Consider the following 11,427-nt stretch of genomic DNA (forward strand, 5'->3'; position numbering starts at 1 on the left):
TAAACAGTAATGGAGGAGGATGAAAAATGGATTCAAAGCAAAGCATGTTCCTGTTAACCAGGTATCATAGACACTAAAAGAAGACTCCTCTTAACCTGAGAGTAACTCAAAAGAAAGAAATCTAAGATGACAATTGTAAAAGTTCTAGAAACCACTAGCACAATTTCCACTTGAATTTGAGCTTCAATGATGTTAGAATTACGATAGCTCAATGCATCTTGTGCCCTGCAAGAACTTCTGTATCAAGAAACAAGCTCACTACAAGGTAACTCGCTTTTTTTTCATAAGAGACGACAGTCCATTTGCTTTATCACCTCTATCCTGTTGCTTTTGCCTGCTCCCTGACTTGAATTCTCCAATATCAGTCGCATACTGGGAAGGTAAACATAGAATTTAATGATACAAACCTAGATTATGGTAAAGCCTTCATCTCATTCATGAGGCTAGCATTAAGTGAAAACTGGCATGATAGGAAAAATATGGTACAAGTTACACTGCATAGAAACATAGAGAATTGTCTTATGCTCCAAGAGAAGAGGACTTTCCAACAGCAATACACCTTGGAAAGCATCCAAGCAAAGCCTGCTGCTGAACAGGCTTGAAGGACAAGAAAAATGCAGGATCCTTTTCAAAAGCTTGTTTGTAGCTCTCAAGTATAGATACGATCTCCTCAAATTGAGGCCTTTTATCAGGGTTAGTTGCCCAGCACTGAGTGACGAGATGACTTAATGCCAGAGGACAAGCAGCAGGCAAAGGTGGTCTAGCATTCTGCAACAATCCATGGAGTTGAGATATACATGAAGAATAACAGAGCAAGCTTAACAAATTAACAAATGAATGCTGCTAAAACAAGAAGATTAATGTTTTTAGCTAACTCAGTAACATAGTCAAAAAACAGGAACCTTAGTAGTAGTAGTAGTAGTAGTAGTAGTAGTAGTAATAGTAGTAATAATAATAAACGCTAGTTGACATATACCTACCAACCCATGAAACCAAAATACAAAGAATAACTAGGCAACCATGGGGAAAGTGGCCCTCAAAGTTGCGTTCATACACTATTTCTCTTTCCAGTTCCACATGCTGCCACCTAGTAACCATAAGGTGGCAACATATATGCAGCAGGCCACAGGTAAAGAGATAAAGAAACCAATAAAGTCCTTGTTTCACAGTTGGTCGTACTGTATTTTATCTTCAACGCACAATATATCAATCAAAGAGACACAATAACCTGATCAGCATGAAACCAAGAGCAACTTATCCAATGAGGTCCATGTAAAATCACTGAAGTAGAGAAAAAGGAAAAGACCTCCATACAGATGTGTCTGACATCTAAGAACTTGCTAGAAATTAATGCAAATTATGAATATATGATCACATCATAGGAACCTGTACAATCATACCTTCTGGGCAACAGCATAAGCAGCCTGTTCAGGAGTCATGTCTTGGAATGGGATCAACGCTGTCAGTAGTTCCCAAAAGACAATGCCAAAACTGTATACATCAACTTTCCTTGTATGACTTTTTTCCTTGACCATTTCAGGGGCCATCCATCGATAAGTACTTGTGAACCCCTTCCCACTGCCACACTGAGATTCCAAGCATGAGATTCCAAAATCTGCTACCTTCACAGACATATCTTCCCCAAGAAGAATATTTTCTGACTTCAGATCCCTATGGAGGATTCCCTGTGAATGAAGATAATTCATTCCACGAGCAATATCGAGGGATAATTTCAAGACCAGCTTCAGAGGGAGTGAGTGAGGCTCTTGCTTGTGGAGATATTTCCGAAGAGAACCACCTGCCATGTACTCAGTGATGATGCAGAAAACTGGAGGTTTCTTGCATGCAGCAACAAACTGCAGAGAGACACAAGTGCATGCATTACCCTGATCACGTCAAGATGATCATGAAAGAAAATTTTTTTTGCAAGAGAGTGGAAGAAACTAGCATTAATGGATCTATTAAAAGTTTCCCATATAAGTCAATGTAGCTTTATATAAGTTTCCTTCTGCAAATGGTGAACCCTAACGAATCTTGCTCGATCTCACTGGTTGGTGGGTGCTCCATTTTACCATCTTTTGCATAGACACCATGTTTGCCAGGCATGTAGCAAGGTAGTTTGTTGTACCTCCTCTTCAAATTCTCTCTCTGTCCAGGCCATTCATCAATACCTCTCTTGTAGAATCTTTGAGCCACTTATCTTCTTCTCATCTTGCTTGATTGCTAAGAGCTATCAGTGATGATAAATGATTGCTAATCCAACAAATCTAATTCTACTACTTTGTCATATGGAACCCTGGTATGTCTTGGCTGCATGTACTTCTCTAAGTGCCCCAGCTTTCTAATCTGTAGGAACTTCTCGTGGATCCTTACCAGTGTCATATCTATGGGGTGCTCAACACTTCAGTAAACTGAAGGGTCTCGGTAACATATGGCCATCGCTAGCTTCTAGGTCTTCCTAGAACAATCTTTATCAATCGTATCAGCCAAGGATATCATCTCTTACTTAAATAGATAAAATAAATGCCATAAAACATTCATCCAAATGCTTTTCTATATAACTTGCATGTCTTTTTTGCATAACTAGGGTGCAACTTAGTGAATAGTTTGATTTTTCACATGTAGGCGATGCATTTGACCATTAATTCCCTCGTTCACCATCCATTCTATACTCTGTTTCTTCCCAATTCTAGCACTATTGAACAACTCATGCGCTCTTTCATCAATACTCATTTATAACGAGAAAACTCTTTAAGCATGGTATGTTGTAGTTTTTGAAAAAGGTGGAGCGGGGTTGGGAGTGTGTGTGTTTGTGGGGGTGGTTTAGAAATGCTCATGAGACATAGTTTTTTATGCAATGAAATACACCAGCAGCTTACATGTATCTAAATTTTATCGGTGAGGGGATACAAGCATAGACACATGGGCTTATTGGCTTACTGTAACTATCTGAACCATTCACCTTCTATACCTTATATTAAGCTTATCTTATAATAACAGGATGAATGCATGGTTATCATCGCAGCATTATGGATAAGAAAGTTTTGATTTTAATGAATTGAAGAGGATAAAGTTAGACTACAGGACCAACAAACAACCAACCAACTTATGAAATGTTAAACGTCAAACACAGCCAGTTACTTCTAAATATCCAAAGTATAAAAAATAAGCAAACATTGAAAGGAATGATAACAATGTAATAATTCTTATAAATAAAGGGAATGTGAAAATAGAAAAAGCAATGAAAATAGAATGATCTAAGATGCAAAAGATAAAAGAATGGAGGTTGCAGTACAAGTGAGCGGTCTTGGGTTGAAAACCATTTCTTACATGTGCAATCTATCGGGTGTCTTCCCATCTTTAGCAAAAGAAGTTCACGTCCAAATTGTGCGACTACATTAAGAATAAACCCATGAACCACCTAATGAAGTTATAAACCAAGTGACAGGTAGCGGACTAAAGAAGAAGTAGTTAAAAGATTTTGCAAACTGGAAAAGAACAGGCATAACTTCTGGATTTAAAGAAAGACTATGATTAGTATATGGAAAGGAGATAAGAGCAGCAACAAGTCATGAGATATGATTGTGAGGAGGGTCGATTACGAGTTTCGAAGTGATTACGCCAAAGCAAAGATATCTTACATAAGCCACAGACAAACAGCATCTCGTTTTTGGATCATGTAGTGTTAAAAAATAAGGTAAGATGAAGGTCAAGCTGAAAGCAAACTGAAACTGCAAAGGAAAACATTGATGGACAGGGGTTCAGTAAATAGTCGACCATAATTGCCACATAAAGAGGCAACCATTAGTGGCATATACAAAAGAAAATGATACAGTAAAAATTGACAGCCAAGGGATAGCACAACGGTGCCATTTTATCTAATTTCAAGTTATCTCAGATGAAACAGAAAGATTTAAAAACATACAAAAGATGCGATTGAGGTGGATTAGAGGGAGATGTAACAACAATACTACATATAAGGAGAGTTTTATACTAAGATAGGAATCACTGAAGAGAACAAGCTATTAACAACAAAATTATCGGGCATATAAATGAAGATAATGGTAAAGTGGAGTGAGTGAGACTAATTGAGTTAGACATGAGTACACAAATGGAAGGTTATAATTTCCTGGGTTAGAGGATTGTGAACTGGATAACTGACCATTAGATACCAGCAAATTCTGGTAAAGAGGTTGCTCTGATTTGGTTCAACAAGATCCTCAATAGGTTAAAGGCTTAATAAACCAAGGATGGAACTCATAAGAGGGATTTGAAAAGCTTGCAGTGATGAAATATTAGTATTCTACAATACAATTGATGCTGAATAGAAATGATAAGGCTTGTTTGCTTATGGCATAAGTACTTGTGTCTGATGAATTTAACATCCAAGATTCTAGAATCATCATCAGCCAAATTATGAGATTTTAGAAGCATTAATTTCTCCCATGTTTAATTACTCCAAATCAGTGAGAGTACCAACCTAATATGTCCAAAAAATAGAATACAAAACCAGTTTCTTGTGCTATATTTTTGTAGTATCTTAGACTCCCATGTTATAAAGCAATAAGTTTAGAATCCATAAAATTTCATTGAATTCAACATTAAATTAGAGAATGATAAATTACAACTAAAAGAAAATCTCTAATAGTATGTGCATCCAAACGTTGCTTCTCCATATACCCCATGCCATACAAGTGGTGATAGTTGTATAAATTAAAACCTGGAACTTTGCATAAGAAGATTACCGTGACTATGTTAGGATGCCGGAGATGAAACAACAATGCAACCTCCGAAGTGAACTGCTGCTCTAGAGAAGCAGCAAGAGTCACATCCTCCTCAGGCTGGCTTATCAACTTAATGGCCACCTCTTTATCCTTGTATATCCCATGATAAATCCGGCTATGCCGCCCCGAAGCAAACTTAGTCCCAATGAGCAATTGGGACATATCTGCACTCCATTCCTCCTCCCCTCCACCTCTAATCTCCGCACCAGAAGAGACCAGGTACTTGGACCATGACACCGCCTTCCTGTACTCTCCAAGAGAGAGCTTCCTCTCTGGTCTTTTGCTCCTTTTCAAGTTCTTTTTAAAGCAATCCAAGCTCTTCATCGATTTAGATCACCAGTATTCACAATAACCATCAACCACAACCAAAGAACCCCCCAACGCCCTAATAATAATAATAATAATTCCTTTTTAAAAACCTCGAATAATACAGCAATGCTCGCGCAATGAATAACACGCATAGAATTTCCGATAAAAATTGGAACTTTCTGACAAAAAAAAAAAATCGAACTTTCTTCACAGACTGTTAACCTGAGCCAGGCTAAGGCGATGCCATCTTGAAGTGCAAATCAAGCAGAGAGCTCGGTGATGCACCCAAAACCCTCTCCATTTCGCCTACATTTCGCCAGTTCTGACAAACCCCATGGAACACCTCAAACGGAAGCTTACGGAGCCTCAGAACTCTCACATCACCGCAGATCCGAGCAGAATCACGGCCTCGTGCCAAAATGAAGAAATAAAATCAGAAAAATCTGGAAGAAATTCTCATTAATCCTTGAAAATTCGAAAGAACCCGATAATTCGTCCGAAAACTTTTCCGGTCCTCTTCCTTCCTCTTACGAGATTAAAAGAAAGGCGAAGAAACGGCAAGCCGTAAGCTCGATAGCTCACGTAGAGGAGCCGAGGAACCGGATCTTCCTCTGATGATAGGGAGTGGAGAAATCGAGAATGAGGAGGGTTAGGATTGGGGCTAGGGTTTGGAGAGGGAGAGAGAGAGAGAGAGGAGAGAAAGAAACAAGCACAGTGTGAGAGAGAGATGGAGGGTGGGGGGAGTAACGTGGGACGCCGCCCAGGCTGGGGGACAAACGATTTCATTTCCGAGTCAGGCCGACTCTGCTATCACTGCCGCCCATGAACATGGCTTTTATTTCCAGATTACCACTCTCTCTCAAAAAAAAAAAAAAAAAAAAGATAGAAACATATATATATATATATATATATATATATATATATATATATATATATATATATATATATATATATATATATATATAAAGGGGATAGAGGGATGGGAGCTAATCCACCAATAATTGTATATCGACAATATTTGGTCTAAGTTATGTTTAAATTACTAGTAGACCAAATCAAATATGAATCTTGCCCAACATGTTATAACAATAATTGATCTAAAGTTTTTGTTTATAGATCTCTTGCCCCAAATTTGGCCAAAATCATTAAATTATAATGGTGAGGACTCATCAAAGCTTCGCAAAACTTCGAAGGAACGTAACTAGAAGTCGTAATATTAGGTATGCTTGATTATAGTAAGTGAATCAATCTAGAATGCACAACACTCTTTTGCTCAAAAAAACAATTCCATGCATGCTGGAAACAATTAACTCTATGGTTATTTGATCCTAGATCATCTTATAACAAGTTTTACAACTAAAACTCAAAAGAAAATGTAAATATAGTCATATTTTATTACAGCTGAAGAGAGTTATAGATGCATAGGAAACTATATTGGAATAAGCTTAAGAACCAAGCCAAACCCAAAACAAAAAAATCAAGCATGAAACCCTACTAATGGTGAACTGTGCAGAATCAAAAGCCAACCAATGGTACACTAGTCAAAATTAGAAGATATTCCACGACAACCTTTTATCGTTTGAAAGCTCCAATTCTTACTCCAAGATAGACTCTGAATCCATAATAATAAATCTTCAATTGATCTGAGGTGCCATAACTAGCTTGGAAGGAATCCGACAGCAACTAGATCATCGTCAGAATACAAATTCTTCTAAAAGGCTGAGAGTAGTGAGATTCTTAGTTTTGGTATCTTATGACTTATTTTTCTTATTCTTTTTAGACTCTAAAAGCATCATAACCTCCATAGGTTTGTTAGAGACGTCAAAACCTACAAATACCCCTATTCATACTCAATTTGATCATTAAAAAAATTAATAAAGCTTCTTGTTTGCCAGTTGCATTTTGATATTTTCTTTTTGTGTGACGAATTTTACGTGACCCAAGTAGATTCCTAAAAAGGGCAATGCAGGTGGTTGGTGTAGTCCTTAGTCATAAAATGTTTGAGGTGTCGGTTGATGGAGTCCTTTATGATGACAAAACCTTTTTGATAGCGAGTCAACGAGCTACTAATTATCCCTTCTCCTTTGTTTTTTCCTTAACATCTACATCTTTAGCCCTTAGTTTTCAATTGATAATTGCTTTCAACGTTCAAGGTTTAAATTTATTTACGTTGCGTAGCATGCTATAGTCTTTCAATAGGCAACTCTAAAATTGGAGCTAGGGCCCCCAACCAGCATCATAGAGTTTTAAATAAAATAAAGTTCTCTAATGATAAAATTAAGAAGGCAAGTTAGATTAATTGTAATAATGCAGCTTAAACATTTTTATTGCATACTTGAAAACTATATGTGGTGGGTCCTATATTTGCATAGTGAGTATGATGTCAATAATACTTTTATTGATGTATTCCAAGATAATCATATTTTCTAAAATACAAATCTTAAAATCTATCATATGCGACACTTACTCTTAAATAATAAATAAATAAGCATTAAATCACATATCTATCGCTTAGAATTGGATCTATCATGCACTATTAAATATATTTTTGTATAGCGACTCGATATCAGGTACGGTCTAAGGTTTGGCACTTGTGAGCTATAAAGCCATAACAAAATTTAGAATTTAAAATACAAAAAAAATTAAACAATATAAACACCACCACTATTAAATAACAATCAACATCATCAATAATATGTAATAATCAGGATATTTCCTTGAACATCATACTAAATTTCAAAGTAAATTATAAAATCTCGTGGATGATTATATAGTTCTGGTTGATATACGAAACCAGAAAATAGCAATTTGATGATTAGTTGGCCAACTAAAATCACTCCTGATGCTTCAAGATGTATGGAATCAGGGAATAGCATAAATCGTTGATGAATTATTTTGTTGCCATATGGGGAGGGACACGGGAGTGGCAGTTTGGTTATATCGTGGATGGAGAGGGGCGTTTACAGGGGTTGCTCAGTGGGGGAGACGATATCGGGGGGAGGAATCCTCACGCCTCCTGATGGAGAGGGGAGCGTGGGGCCCGCAACGGCGTGAGCTATTCTGAGGACTTGTCGGACGGCCGTATAGTTACTTTCGTGTACGGCCTCCAACCCTTCTCGAGGAAAGCCGTTACCCCTTTTCTTAATCTGTATAATAATAAATTAAGATAAATAAAAGGACAAAGCCTGATATTATCACCCAACCATCTCTAAGACTCTAACAGACCAACAACATGTCATTGTTGGTGAGTAATGATATTTCTGAACCCAACTCCATGTCGTTTGTATTTCAGGTTTGAGTTCTAGACCCAGACCCAATTCGTTCGCTGAGGGAATCAAGTGAACATAATATTGTTCAAGAATGAAAATGGTTATAGAAATTAACCTATCATTTGCCCAATAACTAAGCTAATATCCGCCGAGTCGGTATTGGAGATCGTACCGAATGTAACAATTCAGGATCTCATACAAAAAAAATTAATCGGAAGTTATTTTTTAAATTCTTTAGTCCTATGCAGGTATCCAAAATTTATCTGGTGAACAACTGATGTGAGACTAAATATACGATTGCATGGATCCTCACATAGATATACCGAAAATGAAGATTTGATAGAAAAAAGGAGGGGAGAGAGAGAACCAATTCTAACCGGAGAAGAAGGAAGAACCAAGAAGAGAAGACGAAAAAAGAGAAAGGTGAACCAGTTCGAACATCTGGAGAGCATAGCATCAGCATTGGCATCAATTAAATATAATGATGTCGATATCGGCATCAATCGACGAAAGTTTTAATACCGGCTAAAGTTCAAAGAAAGAAAAAGAAAGAGAGAGGAGGATCAAATCATTAAAGTCAAATATGGTCACAAAGGATCAAAAAGTTTTATAATAACAAGACATTTAGATCCGCCAAACTATCTAGATTCTTGATCAATTTAATTAGGACACTTCAGCATATCTTACTAATACTTGCTGCCATATTATTATTTTAAATTATCTAGATATCTTAATAAATTCATCTATATAAATATAATTTAATGATTTATTCTTATAAATTTGCAGAAGGCTATTTTATATATTTAGATTGTGCATTAACTAAATAGTCATGAAGTCATATGCATTGGAGGACAATGCTAAAGAAATCGAGGGTGGCAACAACACCTTTCACTGGGAAGGCTTATGAGGGCACGTGGCGAGTTCCGTGGATGCAAGTGATGAGAATAAAGTCTCAAGTCCCGCCATTCGAATGGGCCCGGCCAGTTCACAAGGCGTTGCTTGCACGGCAGTTGTGAGCAACGCCTTGCGCGCTGGATTTGGATGTTCATGCTTTTATTCTAAAATTTCATCATAAATCTCTAAATTATTCATTCCAACCTCAAATTTGATCTCCATCTATCTATGTTTCACACTCACCACCCCCATCTTTTTATTTTTTTTGATAAATCAGATAAATTAAACCAAATAAATATAAATATATCCATAAAAATTAGCGGACAAAATATTTAACAGCGAATCAAAAAAAAATGTATCAAGGAATTCCATAATATTGAATCTGTATGATTAGCCATATAAAACGCCATCCAATCAACTGCATTATTAAAAACTTTGTTCTTTTGTACTCTTCTGGACCATGTGATTTGTTTGTAACTCGACAATAAATTTATTTCAAAGTTACTTATATGAAGGGGTATTTTTTTGGCAACAAGGATTAAGGAAGGTTGCAAACCTGAAATTAAGCGCAAAGGAAGAAACGTAAGCATCAAATTAAGTTCCTTATGACCAGAAAGCTCCCAATTCCCAACTAGTTTGTGAAAAGAAAATGGGTGGAAGCCATGATGGTTATAACCCAAAAGCCATGGATCTTGAATTGGAGCATAACTTCTAAAATTGAGGCTTTTGGTGATTCTTTCTGCATCAATTACAAACTTTTTCTTAAGGTTTTTTTCTGTTTTGCTAAGAAAGGATAGGGATACTAGAACAGTTTCATAAAAGTAATGAACAGGAGACAAGGATATGATGTAAAGATGTCATCACCTTTAAAGTCAATACATCATTTATATCAATTACGTGCCACTTTAATTAGCCATTGAGCAAAATTTTTGCATTAAAATATCCATCTTATGTCAATCATGACATTATGTTTTATAGATATAGGATGAACTGGGATGGTGGCCCACTCACATGACAACATGATAGACTTTTTGGTTGATTGGATGCAAGTGACAATCTTTTCCCATTTATTTGGTCATTCACACTTGTTTAAGGCCAAGCTCAGATACATAAAGAATGATAATGGGTACATGCATGCTCTGGAATGCATGTTCTTTTGAAATCTAGCAGCCAATCCCTTGTCTAAATTATTCATGTTTTTTCTTGATATTAAAGGTAGGAATGGTAGAATTAATTCAGCAAGGAGGTGAAGTAGCGAGGCAGTACTTGCAATATTTAAGATACCACAAAATTATTACCTATATGTTTGAGAATAATTATTAATTATATGTATATATTTAGGTTGGAATAGAGCCAAACAAAGACCTTCTAGTTTTTTCCTTTGTGGAGTGCTCCATTGTTTCAATTTATAGATTGGTTTTGGGCCTATGGCTTGGAAATTGTATATTTCAGATAAGCAGCAATCGGGTACATGCAACTGCAATGCATGTTTGAGAAGGAAAATTAATAAAAATTTTAAAATATATCATATAAAATATAAAGAAAATAACCGGATAACTCATATATTTTTTTCTTGTATTATTACTTAAAAAGATTATTAGCATCCAATTATTTTTTTACTTCCTTTTCAAAAGCTTGATTTTTGATTATTTAATTTTTTGAATAATAAATTCATTAAAATAGGAATTAGTTACATATTGTAAGAGAGGTGGAAGGGTACTTTCAAGCCAAATTCATTAATCTGCTTCTAAGCCAAACTGCATGAAGGAAGAGAAAAAGAATAATTTGTTACAATGAGAACTGTAATTTTATCTTTTAAATAACCTTAAAGGTTTCATGATTGTTAACCTTCCATATGGTAAAAAGGTACGGTTACTTTAAGGGCTCGTTTGGTTCGCGGGAAAAGAAGGGGGGAAAGTGTGGTCAACGGGAAAGTAATGAGATGCCTCTTGTTTGGTTGGAGTTTTCAAAGGAGAGAGAAGGGAAAGTTATATTCCCATGGGAATGTGATTCCCACATTTCATGGAAAAGTCTTTCCCATGAGAAACATGGGAAAGTTACTTTCCCATGAGGCGGGAATCACTCTATTTTTACTTTTTCCCAAAAAGTCCATTCAGCATTAAAGAAGCATTAAAGAGGCATTAAAAATCTAATTTTTATTAAAGGCATAA

At 36.2% G+C, this 11,427-nt stretch overlaps 1 protein-coding gene across 2 annotated transcripts; it reads right to left on the reverse strand.

Moving 5' to 3' along the window:
* On the reverse strand, positions 1–5,840 carry LOC103701983 (serine/threonine/tyrosine-protein kinase HT1-like). 2 transcript variants are annotated; one of them, XM_008784228.3, is made up of 4 exons: positions 4,746–5,839; positions 1,401–1,856; positions 560–768; positions 1–372 (listed from the first exon to the last, which is right to left on the reverse strand). In XM_008784228.3, exons 1-4 carry the CDS (start codon positions 5,106–5,108, stop codon positions 282–284), a joined length of 1,119 nt encoding a protein of 372 aa, XP_008782450.2. In that variant the 5' UTR covers positions 5,109–5,839; the 3' UTR covers positions 1–281. The 2 variants fall into 2 exon arrangements, with proteins under 2 accessions (XP_008782450.2, XP_008782451.2); XM_008784229.4 differs by lacking the exon at positions 560–768 and having other exon boundaries at positions 4,746–5,840.
* Positions 5,841–11,427: the final 5,587 nt, after the last annotated feature.

Source organism: Phoenix dactylifera, chromosome 6 (genome assembly GCF_009389715.1).
Source record: "Phoenix dactylifera cultivar Barhee BC4 chromosome 6, palm_55x_up_171113_PBpolish2nd_filt_p, whole genome shotgun sequence".
NCBI classification, from domain to species: Eukaryota; Viridiplantae; Streptophyta; class Magnoliopsida; order Arecales; family Arecaceae; genus Phoenix; species Phoenix dactylifera.